Source organism: Cuculus canorus, chromosome 11 (genome assembly GCF_017976375.1).
Source record: "Cuculus canorus isolate bCucCan1 chromosome 11, bCucCan1.pri, whole genome shotgun sequence".
NCBI lineage: Eukaryota > Metazoa > Chordata > Aves > Cuculiformes > Cuculidae > Cuculus > Cuculus canorus.
In genome coordinates this window covers 22,540,421-22,561,694 of record NC_071411.1, presented here as the reverse complement: position 1 = coordinate 22,561,694, position 21,274 = coordinate 22,540,421, and the positions used below count along the sequence as shown (strand labels likewise).

The window sequence follows — 21,274 nt, the reverse complement described above, 5'->3', positions numbered from 1 at the left end:
GCTGCCCAGGGCAGTGGTGGAGTCTCCATCCCTGATGGGTTTTAAAAGATGGGCAGACAAGGTGCTCAGGGGTGTGGTTTAGTAGTGGACAGGTACAGTTGGATTCGATGATCTCTAAGGCCTTTTCCAACCAAACAATTCCATGAGTCAGCAATTTGATGGGGATAAGCCAACCTGTAGGGCAGTTGCTAGTTTTTATTTAGGCCTCTTATTGACACACTGTCTTTCAGATAAGCAAGCATGCTATTCTGCGGAGCAGGTTTGACTAGCTCAGTGGATCAGCAGATTGACAGAGAGATGATTTTGCAGTCTTGGTGGAAGTCTGCCTCCTGTGTTTTGTTTTGTTTTGAGATGACAGGGAGAAATACAGAAGTTGCAGAGTGAGCAACTGCTTACCAAAATAAATCAATCCCTGTGTCTATTGAGGGTCTCGCAGATGGGGTTGAGCTGGTGCCTAATTTATATAGAAGTTTTTGCCAGCAGAGGAGAACCCCTGTAGCGAGTGCAGAGACGCTGGCCCCACAGCCCCCAGGCTGCTTCGGGAGGCAGCACTCACTGCACTCAGCAGCAATTGGAGTAGCAGCGGCTGCAAGGAACGCTCAGAGGGGCAGAAAGTGGGTTAACTGCTTGCTTTTCCTGATTATTTTTATTTCTGGGATGAAATAAAGCTAAACACATTGTGGATCACATGTAGTTTTCTGAGAAGAGGGTCTCTTATTGGTCAAACATTGGAAGAGGCTGCCCAGGGAAGTGGTGGAGTCACCATCCCTCAAGGGGTTAAAAAAACGTGTGACTGTAGCAATTCAGGACATGGTTTAGCAGGGACTGTGGTGTTGTTCTGGATGATCTTACAGTTCTTTTACAACCTCAGTGATTCCATGGTTCTGTGATGTTGAGAGGTGAAATGAGGACAGGAGGTGGGTTGGGTGAAAGGAAGAGATGTTGTACAGAAACCTGAGTGCACTTTTGGGGTGAGAATCAGTGTTCAGGAAGATGTTTTGGGCTGAGGTGGCTGAAGGAGGTGCAACTGGGAAGTTTTGTTGTTTGATTCCTCCTATTCAGGAGAGCAGAAATTTATGCCTTCCTGTAAAATAGCAGATTTCTGCTCAGGAGAGCTTCTGCTCAGAACTGCAGTGATCTCCAAGGCTGTAACCTTTGTTTGCTTGTTGGGTCAGAAGAGGCAACTCATCTGGACACAGAGGTTTCGCTTTGCTCTGAAAGATTTGCTCCATGAAGCCAGTGGCAGTTCTGAGCACTCTGGTGTTTGGTTATCATTAATAAATACAGAAATATAGATGGGGACTAAGTTTTTTACTCCTTTTAAAGACAAATCAGAGACTATCCTTGTCCTATATTCTGGCCGTTGAAAAACTGCATAATCTGATGCAGGTTTTAGTTTCTGAAACATGTGGCCGTACAAGAAAGTGAAGGGCATGGGGCTGCTGTCTTTTGATCTGCTCATTTGAGCTCCTTCTCGTTCCGCGTGTAACTCACCCGCAATCATTGACTTCTTTAATGGGAAAAAGTAAACACAGTGGACTGATTCCCTGTCCCTACGCTGGCATCTTCACGCCATCTTTCCCTAATTCCTACAGCCAGAGAGGCTGAAAGCAGATGTGCTTATTGACTTGTACTGTTAATCATTGCCATGCTTGGATCGTTCCTGGCAGGATGCTGCATGACTTTCACACAGTGCACTTTTGCAGGTTGCTTTTGTGTCAGTGGCCAAGCTCCTGGCTGCCTGCCCTTCTGCTGTCATGGGTGAAGCCCAGGACCAGGAAAAGCCGAACCTAGCAAGCAATAAAACCAAAAATAGCAAGGAAAAATAAAAAATGGTAAAATGGCAGAGATTTAAAAATCTTTTAAACCGGTGTTCATTTCTCACTCCATGAATGATTTCTATCACTATAATATATTGCATGCTATTGCTAACTCTTGCAGACTGGTGTCTAAAAAAATCAATTATTCACAGGAATTCTTGCTGACAGTTGTGAATGTTGGGTCACAGCACCGCGGTGTGCCTTTAGCAGCTTAACACAGTGAACCAAGTACAGGCACAGCTTCAGTTTGCTATCAGGAATGAAAAAGTAATTGCAGAAAGTAGAACAGGCCAGCCAGTGGTAGCAAATGCAGGCAAAGCCTATAGCATTAAGGTTGGTTTTGCTCAGTTTGATGAGTGGAAGTTCCCCTAGAAAGCTAACAAACCTGTATTCAATACCCCTTTTAAAATAAGAAAGGAGTTTCAGAGAGAAAAGGGTGAAAATTTTCGATGTTCTTTAAAATAAGCACTTTGTGTGAATGTAATTCCTATGCTTTGGGGCTTTGGGGCAAAAATTGGGTATGTAGCCATCAAGTAACAAACATTGGCCTCAAGCTGCACCAGGGAAGGTTTTAATTGGATATTAGGAAAATTTTCTTTCCTGACAGAGTGGTGAAGCCCTGGCAGAGGCTGCCCAGGGCAGTGGTGGAGTCTCCATCCCTGGAGGGTTTCAAACAATGTGTGGACTTGGCATGGAGGGACATGGTTTAGCAGGTATGGTGGTGTTGGGCTGGTAGTTGGACTGGATGACCTTAGAGGTGATGATCAAACCTTAATGATTCTATGATTATTTTCTGTGATTTCTAGTCCACCTAAAATTTCTTGTTGTGTGTGAATTTCTGCTGCCTGAAGCGATTTGTGGCCAGCTTGGGACCCTTTCCCACGCGAGCACTTTTCAGTGAAGGCAGTGTTGGTGCAGAACTTGCTTCATGTCCCCATCGCTGGCAGGGATTTCTGCAGGTTGCGCCCAGTCTGGCAAATGTCATGCAGAAGCAAGAGGCCACTGGCCGCATCGCTGGGGGACATCTGCTCTTATCAGTGACATTCATTCCCCAAAGCGTGTTTGCACACCGCTGTACACAAACCAGACCAAACAGTTGCTGCAGGCAGATAACCTGGAGCTGTCATGGGCTGTATGGGGCCAAATGCACAGTGGGGCTGAGATCCACTTCACAGTGGTGCCTGGGCTGGTGGTGAGGGGTGGGAGTGCGTGCGAGTAGGTGGCAGCATTTGTGGCTCCTGCGGAGCAAAAGCAGCAGCCCAGTCAAACTGTCCAGCTGGACATCCTTCATCCCTCCTCCATCTCTGGCTCCTCACAGACATGTGCTTTCCCAGTGAAAACAGGTTTCTTTTAACTTCCCCAGTGAAGAGCTTTTTGGTGAAGTGCTGAATTTCTACCATGACTATTGCAAATTAAATAGACTATTACAAACTACAGTAAAAGCAGGAGATAGCTGATGTTTCCAGGGCGTTGTATTTGTATTCATTTTTCCATCAGGTGCATTCAGATAATAATTTTCTGTCCCATAACCTTTAAATCCTGAGATTCTTACCTTACCTCTGCCCAGTCCCACTGCTTGTCCGTGCAGCCCACTGTGGGTCACCAGAAGCGCAAGAGTGAATGCATTGAATCTCTAGATCCAGAGAGTGATGGACAACATTGCTGCTGGTCTCTATCTCAGTTTCCTCAGCTGCAAGAAGCAGTAAAATCTGGACCTTGCTCAGTCTGCCAAAGACCTATTGAAATGTTTAATTTTGTTGACAAAACTTTGATAATTATTAAGGAATAATTATAGAATCATGGAATGGTTTGGGTTGGAAGGGACCTCAAAGCCCATCCAGTCCCACCCCCTGCCATGGGCAGGGACACCTCCCACTGGATCAGATTGCTCCAAGCCCCATCCAACCTGGCCTTGAATCCCTCCAAGGATGGGGCAGCCACCACTGCTCTGGGCAACCTGGGCCAGGGCCACCCTCACAGCAAAACATTTCTTCCTAAGATCTCATCTCAATCTCCCCTCTTTGAAGCTTAAAACCATTCCCCTTGTCCTGTCCCTGCACTTCCTGATCAAGAGTTCCTTCCCAGCTTTCCTGGAGCCCCTTTCAAGCTCCTCAGATCCTTCTCTTCTCCAGGCTGAACAACCCCAACTCTCTCAGCCTGTCCTCAGATGGGAGATACCTCAGCCCTCAGATCATCTTCACATCCCCAAATCCTTGATTTGTTACCAGCTGCCTTTCAGGTTAAATATAGAATTGATCCACATTGGTGTTAAAAAAAAAAAAATTGTTCTGCTCTAAAGAGAAAAAGCCGAAGGGTTTAGCAGAGATTCTTTGAGGTGCTAAACCATTTTTTAGGTGAAAAGCCACAGAGCTGAAGGTTTTCTGAGAGTGAGCCCTTTTCTTGGAGCCAGTGATAGGGTGAGTGCTTATGTTTGTATTCAAAGTGCCCAGAGAAGGTAGGTTTGAGCAGCTGAGGGGAATGGGGCTGTTTAGTCTGGAGAAGAGGAGGCTCCTCATTGCTCTGCTGAGGAGGAGGTTGTAGTGAGGTGGGTGCTGGCCTCTTCTCCCAAGTAACAAGTGATAGGATGAGAGGAAATGGCCTCAAGTTGTGCCAGGGGAGGTTTAGATTGGATGTTAGGAAACATTTCTTTCCTGGCAGAGTAGTGAAGCCCTGGCAGGGGCTGCCCAGGGCAGTGGGGGAGTCTCCATCCCTGGAGGTGTTCAAGCAGCGTGGGGCTGTGGCACTGTGGGACATGGTTTAGTGGACACAATGGCGTTGCGTTGGTGGTTGGACTGAATGAGCTTAGAGATCTTTTCCAACCTAAACATTTCTATGATTCTATGACATTGTTCTTCCTTCTACATTTTAAAGGGAACAAAAGCAAAGAGAGATATTTCCATCTGAGTGTCCTGCTGCAGACAAAAGGGTCAGAAAGAAAATTTTGTTCAAATATAGCCCCAATCACAAGTAGTGTTCTGTGGGCTCTGTGTGGGGGATAGTACTGTTCAGTATCTTTATCTGTGATCCACACAAGGGGATCACATGTACCCTCGGTCTGTTTGCAGATGACACCAAGTTGTGCTGGAATGTTGATCTGTTGGAGGGCAGAAAGGCTCTGCAGAGGGACCTGGACAGGCCAGATGGATGGGCTGAGGCCAGTGGGATGGGTTTCAACAAGGCCAAGTGCCAGATCCTACACTTGGGTCACAACACGTCTATTCAATGCTCCAGGCTTGGAGAAGAGTGACTGAAAAGGTGCCCAGGGGAAAAGTACCTGGGGGTGCAGGTCGACAGGGGCTCAACATGAGCCAGATGTGGCCCAGGTGGTCAAGAAGGCCAACAGCATCCTGTCTTGGATCAGCCATGGTGTGGCCAGTAGGAGAAGGGAAAGGATCATCCCCTTAGATTTGGCACTGATGAGGCTGCACCTGGAATCCTGGGTTGAGTTTTGGGCCCCTCACTCCAAGAAAGACATTGAGGGGCTGGAGCACATCTGGAGAAGGGAACAGAGCTGGGGAAGGGTCTGGAGCCCAGGGGTTCTGGGAGCAGTTGAGGGCCCTGGGGCTGTTTAGCCTGGAGAAGGGAAGGATGAGGGAAGACCTAATCGCTCTCTGCAGGTCCCAGAAAGAAGCTTGTAGTGAGGTGGGTGCTGGGCTCTTCTCCCAAGTAAAAAGTGATGGGACGGGAGAACACGGCCTCAGGTTGCACCAGGAGAGGTTTAGATTGGATATTGGGAAACGTTTCTTTCCTGACAGAATGGTGAAGCCCTGGCAGAGGCTGCCCTGGGTAGTGGTGGAGTCTCCATCCCTGAAGGGATTTAAAAGCCATGTAGATGCGGTGCTCAGGGGCAGGGTTTAGTGGTAGAGTTGGCAATGTGAGGTTTATGGCTGGATTTGATGATCTTAAAGGTCTTTTCCAACTTAAACGATTCTGTTACTTCGTGTCACTTCGCACCATCTGCAGATGTGTTCCAGTTGGCTGCACAAGTTTAGAGAATGAGAGCTCATTCATGAGCACTGGGGAAAAATACTGATGGAAGCTGAAAAGGAAAACCTATAGAGTTTATCAGCCTGATGCTTCATGCTGGACACTTCCAGCAGCAAGGATGTTCATCTCAAAAGCTGGCTGAGGACAGAGAGGGACCTAGTGGCAGAGGGCGGGTGCAGGGATGCTCCTTTGTTATTCCATGGAGATGAGGAAAATCGTACAGAAGCAGACCTGACTTGTACGTTTGAAGTTCAGAGCAGCACTGATGGATTCATTTGTCTTGCTTTATATTGCTTTTAAGTGCTTAGGGACAAGGTTTAAGGGAGTGTTGGGAATGGTTGGACTCGATGATCCAGTGGGTCCTTTCCAACCTGGTGATTCTATGATTCTATCATTCTATGTTTCTCTGTCCTTGGTTCTGTTTGGCTTTCCCTAAAGATGAGGCGACAGATCCTCAGGTAACACTTGCATCTTCCTTTGGATTTGAACCTCTTCAGAGACTGTGTATGCAGAGATGCATGGGGGAGGCTCAGGACCATCTGTAGAAGACTGGGGTATTGTGTAACCCATTACTTCTGTTCTTCTTCTTGTAAATACCAATGCTTATTATGCAAGAAGCAGTGCTAACCAACTTCAGAGGCAAGCACAGACAGGAATGAACTCTGTCTGCCTGATGGGGATGGCGTATTGGGGCTTAGCTTTCTGGAGCGGTGAATTCTGGTTGCATCCTGGTGTGATCATTGTCCCATTGTGTCTATCTGCTCCAGAATATTTGATACATTCAGGATCTCAGCTGAAATGCAGGTGAAAAGCTAATTTCAAGTTATTCCTCTTAATTTTCTTCTCTTTAGGATCTTTGTTTTAGACTCTCGGCCACCAACTGCACTGTACAAATATGCAGTTTATTTATTATTTGCTTTAGAATGACAAAGAGAGCAGACTCTCAGCAGTTTTCGCTCCATTTTCTAACTCCATCACTCACAAAAGTAACTCTTGGCATCACTTCCATAGGCAATTTTTAATTGGGAACATTTTGAATTAAGGCATAATTCTGGAGCGCTCCATGGTGGAGAGAGATATAGATATATAATTTCTTCTTTTTTTAATTTGGAAGTAACAGTGAAGAGATAAATAGATGAATGCTTCTAATTTGCTTTAGGTTTAACAGATCCTTCCTGTTCTCGAAAGTTGTGCTATTATTAACTGTTCAGAAGTGCCATAACCTCTTTTTTTCATTTCTGTTGGTAAACAGACTAATAAAGCACAGAAAAGCCATCTGTTCTTACTTTACTGGGGACTTAATCAAATAACTCATTTTTCAGTTAGGTCTTCTTTCTCATTTAATTGTTCTCATAAGAAGAAAAATACTCAGTAATGCCTTCATTTTTAGATCCAAGAGTAACATCTACAGATGAGAATAACCTGATTGTGATGTAAATTGGCCCAAAACATCAATCATGGAGATGAGGACAGGATGAGGAGGAACGGTTTTCAGCTGAAAGAGAGAAAATTGAGATGAGATCTTATGAAGAAATGTCTTGTTGTGAGGGTGGGGAGGCCCTGGCCCAGGTTGCCCAGAGCAGTGGTGGCTGCCCCATCCCTGGAGTTGTTCAAGACCAGGTTGAACAGGGCTTTGAGCAACCGGATCCCGTGGGAGGTGTCCCTGCCCATGGCAGGGGGTGGAACTGGATGAACTTTGAGGTCCCTTCCGACCCAACCCATTCTGTGATTCCATGATTCTGTGATTCCATGATTCTGTGATTCTTGCAGGTTGCCACGAGACCCTTGAGCATGAAGCTCACCTGGCCAGCGGTGGCTGAGCCTGGCCCTGCCTGCTGAAGGTTGTCCTTACAGTGTTGTGTGTGCAGAGGCCTGCGTTTTGGTTCATGTGGTTTGTGCCAAACCTGGACCTCTGAAACCTCCCCCAGGGGAAAAACTTTGCTGGGCCGTGCCTGCATGTCAGAAAGCGGACGGGTCTATAGAAGCTTATAGAAGCTATGTCTTGGCTTTATAGTGGCTTTGGGAAACCAGTGAAACAGGTAGGAAGGTTCATCTCATGCCATTGCTTATGTGTGCTTTTATTAGAAAAGGTTCGTTACCTGGTGCCACCAAGCAGTAGCCTGGCTCCATCGCATGCTGACCCGTGGCTGCAGCACAGCTGGGGACCTTGGCCAGGCTCTACAGCTTCAAGAGCTTGGGCCTCCTCTCGTCTCTTTTACTGCTGGGTTGGTGTCATGTTTAAAACTCATTTCTTAAAAAGCTGTGCCAGTGTTTGAATGTTCCAGTGGAAGGATCAGCTCCTCCAAGTAGCAGTTGCTTGTTGCAGCTCTTCATGGAATGAAGACCCCAGCTGTGTCAGGATTCATGGCCAGCTCTGCGATGGCGTGGTCACGAGGAGACTAATGCCGGGGCCAGGCGATCTGGCTGCCACAAGAGCCTTTACTACACCTGCTTTGTTATGTATTTCAGTTCTTGCTGCTTTTCTTTTGCTTTTTGACATTGCAAACTCTTTCAAGAGCTCCTGGAAGTTCTTGCCTAGAGAGGTTGTGGCTGCCCCATCCCGGGAGGTGTTCAAGGCCAGGTTGGATGGGGCTTTAAGCAACCTGATTGGGTGTGAGGTGTCCTTGCCCGTAGCAGGGGGTTGAACTGGATGGACTTTGAGGTCCCTCCCAACACAACCCATTCTGTGACTCAATGATACTGATTCTCTCTGCGAAGCTGCTGTGGATGTTTAATGTTACTGTCTCTTTAAGGACATTGATTTTTTTAAGGCATCCTTCTGTAGGAAAATGGACTTTCAAAAATAATATCAGCATGTTTATTTTCTGCAGGGTTTATAGAACCTAATGTTCTGTCTCTTTCTGGCATCTGGTTACTCAGAGGTGTTTTGGTTGTGTTCAATAGTCAGCAATAAGCAGCCAAGAGCTTGAGGTACATGGGTATGGGAATAATGAGGCGAAGTCATGCATTGCTCCCTTTCTGCACAAACAGCGAGTGGCAATCTTGATAACATGCTTTCAGATCATTATTGCTATAGTTTAGATCATTTTGGTATATACTTATGTGATGCATTTGGATTTTAGTCTCTATGTTTCACTATGTGAGGAGCACAGGAAATGCTTAACGAGCAAGCGTGCCTTGGTTGTTCTCTCATTTCTATTTTCTTATCAGCAGAGCATAAATCTGCAGCTTGCTGGCAATGAAACCACATGTTAACTCTTCCTGATAAATCGATTTTGCAGTGCAGATGGCTGTGCATGTGAAGATACATTCTGGATTATTTTGTCTTAATTCTTGCATTACTCTCTGTGTTTCAAGGCCTGGGAATTATGTATGGGGGTATTTCTGAGCCCAGTGGTTTGGGTGAATTAAGAATTTATGGAGCACGCGACGCTTTAGTGTCTTTACCTTGAGGACAGTTATTTGTCATGTGAAATAATCCATTTATTTGCAATAGCAAGTGGCCTCCTTCTGTGTTGACAGAAGATTCACATAGAATCATAGAATAGTTTGGCTTGGAAGGGACCTTTAAAGGTTATCAATAGTCCAACACCCTGCAGCAAGCAGGGACATCTTCAACCAGATCAAGTTGCTTAGAGCCCTGTCCAACGTGACCGTGAATGTTTCCAGGGATGGGGCCTCCACAACCTCTCTAGGCAACCTAGGCCAATCCCTTGCCACCCTCAATGTAGAAATTGTCTTCCTTCTATCTAGTCTATATCTCCTCTTTTGTAGTTTAAAAGCAGTCCCCCTTGTCCTTCCATAAAAATTAAAACCAAACCCAAACAAACTGCTAAAACCTCCATCCAAATCTTTCTTGTAGACCATTTTAAGTACTGAAAGGCCACAGTTAGGTCTCCCCAGAGCCTTCTTGAACACTTTTTGAACTGAGGATATCCTTTTATTGTGAAGCCAAGCAAAGAAATAGATTTCTATAAATCAACTCTTGCTTTACAAAGAGCTGCAGAAGTAGCTGCTGGAACTTGAAAGTGTTTGGCTCCTCATGCCCTGAAGGGAGTTTGTGAGCTGATGGACATCTAGGTTTCCTAGAGAGAATGTTGTAAGTTGGCAAGGTACGCAGTGGACAAAACAGTTTGTTAATCCTTTTCAGTAAGTAAAATGAAAAAGCAAGAGTCCTCACAACTTCTATTAGACTTCCAAATAATTAAATAAGGCCTCCAGGAGACCTTCAAGCAGCTACCAGTACTGAAAGGGGCTCCAAGAAAGCTGGCAAGGGGCTTTTGATCGGAGAGTGCAGGGACAGGATGAAGGAGAACAGTTTTGAGCTGAAAGAGGGGAGATTGAGTTGAGATCTTAAGAAGAAGTGTTTTGCTGTGAGGGCGGGGAGGCCCTGGCCCAGGCTGCCCAGAGCAGTGGTGGCTGCCCCATCCCTGGAGGGGTTCAAGGCCAGGTTGGATGGGGCTTGGAGCCCATGATCCAGTGGGAGGTGTCCCTGCGCATGGCAGGGAGGGTGGAACTATATGGGCTTTCAGGAACCTTCCAACTCAAACCATCCCATGATTCTGTGATTTCCAGCCTGTGCTTCATAGGAACGTATCAACAAGTGAGTTTTCTTCTTGAGCTTGGAAGTAGTAGCCAGTATCTGTAAGCGTAAGCAGAGCACAATCCTGGGAATGGAGAACAACACTGAGGAGTAATGAATACTTGATGCAATAGGCATGTCTCGAGTCTAGGAATGATGCCACGAAGCTAATCAAAACTAAGCAACACATCATGAATTTTGATGTTTATTGTAAACTCCACAGAAATGCCTGTTAATGCCTCAAGCCCTCCTCCTAGCTGGCTGCCAGGCAGGAATCTCCAGGGTTTGAGATGCAGGTGTTGCAAAAAATACACGAGCACTAATTAGGGGTTTTAGTCAGTTTTACATTTCTGGGTTCTAACAGAAATGTAACACTGAATAAATTCCATACTGTCACAAGACCTGAATATGATAGTTTCAAGATATTTAGAAAAGAAATATAAATCAAGATGTAAATCTAGTCAGCACAAATATCTATGCAGTATTTGTGGGTTTTTTTACAGGAGGCAATGCAGCCTCAAACACGAGCCTCTGCTGAAATAAAATATATAAATATATTATATTTTTTTGAAGTAATAAAATTTTTGATTGTACTAGATTCAGTCAGGTAAACATGCGTGAAGAATATCCAAAGGTAAAATCATAGAAACACAGAATCATAGGATGCTTTCAGTTGGAAGGGACGTCAAAACCCATCCAGTTCCACCCCCTGCCATGGGTATGGACACCTCCCAGTGGATCAGGGGCTCCAAGCCCCATCCAACCTGGCCTGGAACCCCTCCAGGGATGGGGCAGCCACCACTGCTCTGGGCAGCCTGGGCCAGGGCCTCCCCACCCTCACAGCAAAACATTTCTTCCTAAGATCTCAGCTCAGTCTCTCCTCTTGCACCTCAAAACCATTCTCCCTCGTCCTATTCCTGCACTCCCTGATCCAGAGCCCCTCCCCAGCTTTCCTGGAGCCTATTTCAGTATTGGAAGCTGCTCTAAGGTCTCCCCAGAGCCTTCTCTTCTCCAGGCTGGACAACCCCAACTCTCTCAGCCTGTCCTTGGATGGGAGGTGTTCCAGCCCTCGGATCATCTCTGTGGCCTCCTCTGGTCTCTCTCAAACAGCTCCACGTCCTTCCTGTGCTGAGAACTTAAAAAATTAAATATGCCCTGAAAAGATTTAGTGCCAAAAGATCTGTTCTTTGGAAAGCAGAGTATGAATGAAGTCTAGAGAAACTGGCAAGTCTACTGAAAGCATCTATTGAGGGCTGCAGAGGTGGCTTAGCAGATGTACTTTGAAATCAAATTTGACTCTGAATTACTTTCTGTCTCTAGTGCAGCTGTAAGTGTCACCTATATGAACTCTTAAGTGTGTGCACAGATAGCCACAAAGGCCAACAGCATCCTGGCTTGGATCACAAACAGTGCGGTCAACAGGACCAGGGAAGTGATCCTTCCCCTGTACTCGGCACTGGTTGGGCCACACCTCCAGTCCCTGGCTCAGTTTTGGGACCCTCAGTACAAAAAAGACATTAAGGGAGCTGGAGCGCATCCATAGAAGGGAACGGAGCTGGGGGAAGGGTCTGGAGCCCAGGGGTTCTGGGAGCGGCTGAAGGCCCTGGGATTGTTTAGTCTGGAGAAGAAGAGGCTGAGGGGAGACCTCATTGCTCTCTGCAGGCACTGGAACGGCTTCCCAGGGAAGTGGTGGAGTCCCCATCCCTAGAGGGATTTAAAAGATGAGTGGATGAGGTAATCAGAGATCATTTAGTAGTGGACAGGTACGGTTGGACTTGATGATCTCAAAGGTCTTTTCCAACCAAATGATTCTATGATTCTATATGATCTGGTAACTAAACATAGCCGCAAAAGTGTAAAATGCAAAAAGTCAGTTGTTTTGCAGTTTAGGACAATGTGTTTTCACAGTCAGCCTCTGAGTGATTAAGGTAAAAATAAAGCCCAAAGTTGTGACACCCGAAGTGAGGAGGAAAGTTGTCCAATGCATGCATCCCATGTGTTCCACTAAGGGGATGTTGGAGGGAAGGACAGAGATAAAGGGAAAAGAACCTCAAGGAAATATTTGCTCTCATTGAGCGAAATGTTGATGCTCTGGAGCGTGCCCAGAGAAGAGCAACAAAGCTGGTGAGGGGCTGGAGAACAAGGGTTACGAGGAGCGGCTGAGAGAGCTGGGGTTGTTTAGCCTGGAGAAGAGGAGGCTGAGGGGAGACCTTATTGCTCTCTACAACTACTTGAAAGGAGGTTGTAGAGAGGAGGGAGCTGGGCTCTTCTCCCAAGTGACTGAGGACAGGACAAGGGAGAATAGCCTCAAGCTCCGACAGGTTCAGGCTGGACATCAGGAAAAACATTTTCACAGAAAGAGTCGTTGGGCGCTGGCAGAGGCTGCCCAGGGAAGGAGTGGAGTCACCATCCCTGGAGGGATTTAAAAGATGGGTGGATGAGATGCTCAGGGGCATGGTTTGGTGGTTGATAGGAATGGTTGGACTCAATGATCCTGGAGGTCTTTTCCAACCTGGTGATTCTGTGAAATGCTGCCATCAGAAGAGTCTGAAAGATGTGGCAAAACAAACACAACTGATCTGCATGGAATTAGAAAGGCATGGTTTTGAATGTTCAGTCCGTATTTATTTTGTAGATTAGAGTATTAATAGTCACTGTGACTTTTGTTTGGTCTTTTGCTGACCGTTCTTTGGGTTTGCTTTCCAGAAGGCTGGGTTTTTTAAAAGCATATATGGAAGGTGTGTACTAAGCCCCTCAGCTGCGATTTGTTCACAGAAGCTTAATGTTAATGAATTATAAGAGCGGGGTCTTGAGCATTAAAAATAAAATAGATTTGCTATCAACATGATTCTGCTAAGATGCTGTTAAAGGAGACTGTTAAAACACTACATTTTCTTTTCACTTCTAAGTGTGGAATGCGAATTTGCTCCCTTTTAATCTTTTTGTGTGTCATTGCAACTGTGGCCTTGCAATGTCAGTCCAGTTGCCTTTGAGTCTGCTGAAGTCATTTGGAGATGCAGCAAAAGACAGAGAATTTGATGCAGAAGGAGTGCTGGTATTTAGTAAATGTTTTTAAAAAAGCATTATGTAGAGCAGTTTCTAGATTTTGTCAGTGCACATGTGAAAAGAAAACTAGAAAAACTGATTCACTGTTATTATCTCGGAGGATAATATTGTTATTATCTTTGAAGGATATCTAGATATTCTATGTTTACTTAATGACCAGACATTAAAATTTGTGTTTAAAATGAGTGTGAGACACAGAATGTTTTTAAAACAAAATCCGACGTGTAAAGCTAGTGGCTGACTCAAAGAACAGCTTTACAAATGACAAAGAAGTCATATCAGGAGTGGCTGAGGCCCCTGGGGCTGCTTAGTCTGGAGAGGAGGAGGCTGCATCGCTCGCTCTCTGCAGCTCCCAGGAAGAAGGTTGTGGTGAGGTGGGTGTTGGGCTTTTCACTCAGGTAACAAGTGATAGGATGAGAGGAAATGGCCTCAGGTTGTGCCAGGGGAGGTTTAGACTGGATTGTAGGAAAAGTTTCTTTCCTGACAGAGTGATGAAGCCCTGGCAGAGGCTGCCCAGGGCCGGAGTGGAGTCCCCATCCCTGGCAGTGTTTAAAAAACATGTAGATGTGGCACTTTGGGACATGGTTTAGGTGGCATGTTGGTCTTGTGTTGATGGTTGAACTTGATGATCTTAGAAGTCTTACCCAACCTTAACGCTGCTATGAATCTAAGAAAGAGAAGAGAGAAAAGGCAAATGAACAAAAATGTACTGAAAATGAATGATATACCACAAAGCAGAATTCTTCCCTTGAAAATGGACAATAACTGAACATAGTTGTGCTATACGTGGATGTCTTTAGAGTGGCTTTGGACCTGCTGGCTCATTTCAGCCAAGATAGACATGCAGGGCTCTTGAATGACAGAACATTTCTGTAGGATCATGAAAGGTGCTGTCAAGCGACTGAAACATGTTGATAAATCCGTTAGATCTTGGAGAGTTTGCATGAGGGAAGATGTGTTCTGAATACTCCCAGCGCAGAAGATATCAGCCTGAGTGCTTAATTAAACACGGAGAGTCCAACAAGGCAGGAATCTGTAGGAGACCGTGCCACTCACAGTGATTTTATTTAAGAAAAGTTTAATACGTACCAGTTTAAGTAGATAATGTTGCCACATCAGTGAAAGTCGGCTTTGTGCCAGGGGTCAGAGCACTGGAGCTGCTAAACGACACTGAAGGGGGGTTGTCATTGGGCTGGCCCCTGGCAGAGCAGTCGGCTTTGCCCACCCTGAAGTCTGTTATTGGTTTTCACCATTAGCTTGGACTGATTTACAAGGTGGTCATGATAAAACAAAAGTGGACCTTGGCTTTTGGCTCCAGTGCTGCATAGTCTCACTTTGCTTTTATTCTGCAGGGCACTGTGGACGTGTCTTCCCTCCCCAGCTTGGCACGCTACAGATCATTCATGGCAACGGCACGGCTGTGGGGACAGTCATAACATTTCAGTGCTCCGCCGAGCATGAGCTGGAAGGACCTGGCGTCATCACTTGTGTCTGGAAAGGGAACAGTACCCAGTGGACAGCTGGAGTGCCCTCCTGCAAGCGTAAGGTCCTTTCCAAACCATTCCCAGTTCCTTGGGGCTGTGTTGTGTCTGTCCCTGCTCGTCTCCCCAGACTTTAGGATTAATTCTAGACATCTGTGCAAGGAAAAAAGCAAATTCCACTTCCTTCAAAGTTGCCCCCACTGACTGTAATTGTGCTCCATGTGTATTCTAACATCGTTAATTATTGTGACACATAAAAGACTTGGTAGGATTTATGCCTGATCTCAGGTCACAAACACTGGTGGTGTTACACCTGGAATAAACGTGGCTCTGTACCCTCCTTTAGAAAATCACAGAATCATGGAATGTCTTGGTTTGGAAGGGACCTCAAAGCCCATCCAGTTCCCTCCCCTGCAATGGGCAGGGACACCTCCCACGGGCAGGGACACCTCCCACTGGATCAGGGGCTCCAAGCCCCATCCAACCTGGCCTTGAACACCTCCAGGGATGGGGCAGTCACCACTGCTCTGGGCAACCTGCTCCAGGGCCTCACCATCCTCACAGGAAAACATTTCTTCTTAAGATTTCATCTCAATCCCCCCTTGCAGCCGAAAACCGTTCCCCTTGTCCTATCCCTGAGCTCCCTGATCAAGAAGTCTTCCCAGAGCCCTCTCTTCTCCAGGCTGGGCAACGCTGCGCAAGCATATTTATAAGTGTTCTAATCTCCTGGTGCTCTTTTCTGAAGAGATTTCTGCTGTAAAAGAAACACAGTGGAAAGTATCCATATTGACAAACAGAGTTTGAACAACAACATTAACTACCTTTCACGCTGTGCTCCTTCCTATTTATTTTAAGTTTGTTAGTTATTTGACCAGGAGTTGGCCCAGATGAAACATGGTACCTCAGTTCTGGAGCCCTCAGCACAGGAAGGACATGGAGCTGTTGGAGTGAGTTCAGAGGAGATCACAAAGATGATTTGAGGGCTGGAGAACTTGCCACCCTCCCATCCAGGACAGGCTGAGAGAGTTGGAGTTGTTCAGTCTGGAGAAGAGAAGGCTGTGGGGAGACCGTAGAGCAGCTCTTGATCAGGGACAGGACCAGGGGGAAGGTTTTTGAGCTGGAAAAGGGGAGATTGAGATGAGAGTTTAGGAAGAAATATTTTCCTGTGAGGGTGGGGAGGCCCTGGCCCAGGTTGCCCAGAGCAGTGGTGGCTGCCCCATCCCTGGAGGTGTTCAAGGCCAGGTTGGATGGGGCCTTGAGCAACCTGATCCAGTGGGAGGTGTCCCTGCCCATGTCTGGGGAGTGGAACTGGATAGGTTTTGAGATAGCTTCCAGCCAAAACCATCCAATGATTCTCTCACTAAGGTTTGAGAACCTCAGTCAGTGTCTCAGACCTGGTATAATTTTAAATCACAGGTAGATAGATGACTCTTTTAGACACTTATCACTCTGTCACAAATTCAGGTATTCTTACCTCTCTTTTGAGATATTCCATTAAAGGTAAGTCATCCTCACCTGAGGCTCTATAAGTAGAAAGCTTTGTGTGGAGCTCAGCTGAACCATTTGTGATGCTGATTGTCTTTGTGCTGGAAGAACTAGATGAGTTTTCAAGTGTTTAAAGACGCTTAGTGCTCCAAAGGAGTTGGCCAAGAGCTAGCTCTGCCACACCACATTCCCACTGATCCTTTTGTCTGGATAATTCACTTCCAACACCAGGTCTGTGTGAACACTCAGTCCTGCAAGTACTGTTACTTCTTCCATCCTGAGTCCTTCCCCAAACAGAGGAATAGAGAGTAAATTATGTGGAACCTGATTTTACAAAACAGGCTGTAATTATATAGAGTTCTCTTGGCTTTAAACGGCTTCTTTAAACTCATTTACGCCTGCCAGGATTTGTTTTTGCAGTTCCAGTCCGTGTTAACAATTGCTTATAAGAGCCTGCTAGGTCATCATCAGTGTGATTAATTAGTTGCAGTGGTGAAATACTTGTGAACAAAACAGTAATAGCTTATAAACAGGAGATTTTTAAATAGACCAACTTGAGGCGTGTTTAGCTCTAAGCTGAAGCCAAGAACTAATGTGAAAGCCCTCACTGAGCTGTTATTAGCAGACGTGTGAAGCAGGTAGGTTCCAATGTCAAGAGGTGTGAAGCAGGTAGGTTCTTCATGTGAAAGATGAATTCCTGATCTGACCTTAGAAATGTGCTTCTGTGTTTGCTTTGCTGCAGCCATATCGAAATACGAGACATTTGGATTTAAGGTCGCAGTGATTGCTTCCATCGTGAGCGGTGCCATCATTCTGCTGATGTCCATGGCTTTTTTAACTTGTTGTCTTATCAAGTGTGTGAAGAAAAGTGAAAGGAGGAGGACTCAAAGGTAGGTCAAGAAAAGGTGGTTAAAACCAGTGTAAGACTGTGCATCGTAAGGATCCCATTGCTGTGATAGCAGAGAGCTTCACAGGGCTTGATGCTCACACCACCAGAATGATGTTAATTACTTAAAATCCTTAATTTGTAGGTTAGGCTTCAGACAGACAAAGATTTGGAATTCAAGACTAATTAGGCACCTAATGCCTGTTAATAGCAAATGACCTCAGTGGGCCTGGGCAGATCAGGATTTACCCAGGATTATGTAGAAGCTGAGCGTGTAAGACTTATGTCCTGGCCCATAAATTTCTCTCTAAATTATTTAAGATTGGCTGCGTTTTCCCTTCCTCTCTCTTTCAATTTTTCCTTTCCTTTCCTTGAACACTACTGGGAAAATCAATCTACCCATGTCAAAGCCACCAAAGCCCTCACCACAAAGCATACTTAAAGCCATGCTGGAAGGACGTAGGATTTTGTATTCTGGCTTGAAGCACGGGACCGTGAGCAGGGTTATAAACGTGCATGGGGAGAAGTAAAATTTACCAATCCAGTCCATTATGAAACCTCAGTGTGAAGAGTGCCTGCGTGACCATGTCTGACTGTAGGCTAAAGCTGAGCTGCTGTTGTTTATGAGAACATCCATCCCAAGTCATTGCCAGCAGAAGGCTTTCCATGGGCAACTCTGCTTTGTTTTCTTCTCACACCTTTTGCTTGTTGTTCTCACCACTGCCTGGTTGTACCCTGCCCCACTGGTGCCTGCTGTGCAGACAGTAAACTCCTTTCTGGTTGGTTTTGAACATCTTTTGCTTCAGAGAAGTATTTGGAGTGAGGCAGGGTAGTGGTAGCGAAGACCAAGACTGAGGACACAAGTGACGGTCTCTCTACTCCAGCCTGTGGGCTGTATGGGAACCAACTTAGGGGAGAAATTCTGTCATTTGATTATAACCCAAATATTGGTTTTCTCTTTCCCATGAAAGGATTCTGTGAGGCCAAAAGGAAGTCTTTAGTGTCATTCATAACATTAGGTTTTCACTGACAGCAGTAAGTAATTTTTGAAATGAAAGGCTTGATTGGCATTTTTTGAATCGCCGCTTTTCATTTCAGTCAGACTGTTCATATCAAAGTCCTTGTTTTTCATTTATTTTAAATTGAGTTCTGTTCAAATTAGCTGTTTGCATGACTTTGATGGCTCGATATAATATTTTTCTCTTATGAAAGAAAAGCCATTCATGGTGGATGTTTTGCCCTGGTTCTGTCATCAGGACATAAAATGCTTCCTGTTGTTGGGAGCTGCTCCATTCTCTACTACCCTTTGATCTCCCTTCACTGCCTCCAGGAGCCACTCAAATCCAGCCCATCCATGGCTCAGCCCCACTGTAGACATTGTGTGGCTTGGTCCCACTGTCAGAAAGCAACTGAGATGGTGGAGAAACCATCCGTGTCCCATGAGAAAGAATGGCACAATCCTGCATGACACTTGCTGGAACCACTGCTCATGTGGCAGATGTGACTCATCCCAGGGCACAAACATGGGAGGGTCTGCCTGTAGAGAGGAGCTCTTTCCTTAGACTCATAGAATCATTAATGTTGGAAAAGACCTCTGAGGTCATCCTGCCCAACCATCAGTCCAACACCACTGTGCCTACAGGTCAGTTGATGTAGTTGGAAAATGTGGGTCAACTTTTGGATGCGCAGAGCATTAATCCAAAGAGAAGCTGCAGACTTGATAACAGAAAATGAGAATCTTTTGTAGAGGATTAGTTAAATCAGTGTCTCTTAGACCATCTCTTAAAGAAAAAGTAGTCTGTACTTGTGGGATAGGGAGGATGTCCTCATTTTGCCCTTAGCTTTCAAGTCTGCCTGTCTGCTTTTGGGTACTCTTTTAGTTGGTCTACTAGAAGAGGTCATCTCTGCCTACAAACCTGTCTTGCAAGTTATCTGTTTGATGATATTTGAAGTGTCATCTTGTGTTTTATTCTTGCATTTGGAGACAAAAAGGACAAAGGCTGCTGAAAATCCTCCCATGATTTAGCCTCCGTGTAGATATTGTCCCACTGTGTGAGTGTAGCTGCCGTTTTCTTTGGCGGGAGCAGGATTGCGTCCTAAGGGGACAGAAATGGCCCCAAAATCAGCGTCCCCAGCCCTCACAATTTAATCTTGTCCCATCAGGTAGTGGGAATGTCTACGAGTATGTGAGTCTTAGATGTCTTTTAAAAACAAGAAAAGAAATTGTGATACTGTTTTTGCCCCAGAGTTGAAGAGAGCATTGAAAATTGCCTGGAGTGCTTCCAAAAGGAAATCCTGAAGACAACCAAATAAGCCCTTCTCTTAACAAAGGTGACATTCACCTGTCTTCTCCATTTTTAACTCAATTAATCTTTTAAACCTGCCTGGTGATGTTTGAATCCTTAGAAATATGAGTGCTTCAAAAATCCACAGAAAATACTTTTTTTTTTTTTCTGAAATAATTTCTTCCATAAAAAGAGGATGGCGTGTAGTCTTTTCCTGTACAACAGGATCTGGCCTGGCATGTATCACTGATGGAGGTCCATGGGAACATTCATCAGAATGGTTTGGGTTGGAAGGGACCTCAAAGCCCATCCAGTTCCACCCCCTGCCATGGGCAGGGACACCTCCCACTGGATCAGGGGCTCCAAGCCCCATCCAACCTGGCTCCAGGGATGGGGCAGCCACCACTTCTCTGGGCAGCCTGGGCCAGGGCCTCCCCACCCTCACAGCAAAACATTTCTTCCTCAGATCTCATCTCAATCTCCTCTCTTTCAGCTCAAAACCGTTCCCCCTTGTCCTGTCCCTGCACTCCCTGATCCAGAGCCCCTCCCCAGCTTTCCTGGAGCCCCTTTCAGTACTGGAAGCTGCTCTGAAATCTCGCTGCAGCCTTCTCTTCTCCAGGCTGAGCAACCCCAACTCTCTCAGCCTGTCCTCATAGCAGAGGTGCTCCAGACCTCGATCATCTCTGTGGCCTCCTCTGGGCTCGCTCCAACAGATCCATTGACACAATGCCTTTCCTTGTTGTCCGTAATCTCAAAAGCCACTGAATCCCCCACCTTAGGGTACTTAAGCCACTATTTAAGTCTCTAGAAATCTGGCTTGCACTCAAAATTCAGCATGTGTTCAAATGCTAATTTCACTAAATATATTTAAATTCAAACTCTAGCAAGTCAGGGCTGTGGTCAGATCAAAGGTCAGATATACGGCCGTTTATCACAGTAACGTATTTTACTACTTGCTCTATTCACAGAGACATGCAGCTGTGGTACCAGCTCAGAAGTGAAGAACTGGAGCACATGCAAGCTGCTTACTTTGGTTTTAAGGGAAGAAATAATAACAACAATAAGAAACTCAGGAACAAATCAGTATTCAGTGATGTGACTAACATGGCATATGATAACCAAGGCTTCTACAGGTAAGGCTGTTAAATTATAGTGGATTTGGATGAGTATGTTGAGCAAATTTTAGAAAGGATTCCTCAAAAATGCATTTTAAAGGGATGGCCCTGAAGAGGATGTGATGCCGGGGGGTTGTCCTTGAACTTGCTGACTGTTGCTGGAAGGTGAGACAGCAGAGAAGCCAAGCATGACCTCCGTCTATCTTCTTTCCTCTGTCCCCTGTAGTGCTTGGTTAAGCAAGGTCTGCAGGAGAGGTTGCACCAGATTAACTGGAGAGAGGTTTTTAATTGGCTTTGTTAAACTGATGCTAAACTGCAGTAAGAAAGTCCCTCCTCTGTGTTGGTCAGTGGTATCAAGGTGCCAGCTTGCTTAAGCACCTTAAGAGACACCTGGAGCTGCGGCACGGCTCAAGGTGAGCAACGGGTATTACCACTTTTCCCTGGGTGACTGTAAAAGCTCTTTTAAGAGAGATCATTTCATTATCAGGGTGTGCAGGGCAAACACAGTGGATCCACAGCCACAGGGCAACGTGAATGCCCACAGGGAGGGAACCCTGACCCTGGGGGTCCAAAGAAACATCCACAGTGAACCCACGTGCATCCCAT

At 45.8% G+C, this 21,274-nt stretch overlaps 1 protein-coding gene across 1 annotated transcript in view; it reads left to right on the top strand.

The window, feature by feature from the left end:
* SUSD3 (sushi domain containing 3) overlaps window positions 1-21,274 on the top strand; it is a 40,776-nt gene that overhangs the window by 5,846 nt on the left and 13,656 nt on the right. The window contains exons 2-4 of the mRNA XM_054076413.1: window positions 14,769-14,957; window positions 17,125-17,272; window positions 20,522-20,686. Of these exons, the coding sequence (XP_053932388.1) occupies window positions 14,769-14,957; window positions 17,125-17,272; window positions 20,522-20,686 (502 nt within the window). The remainder of the gene's footprint in view (window positions 1-14,768; window positions 14,958-17,124; window positions 17,273-20,521; window positions 20,687-21,274) is intronic.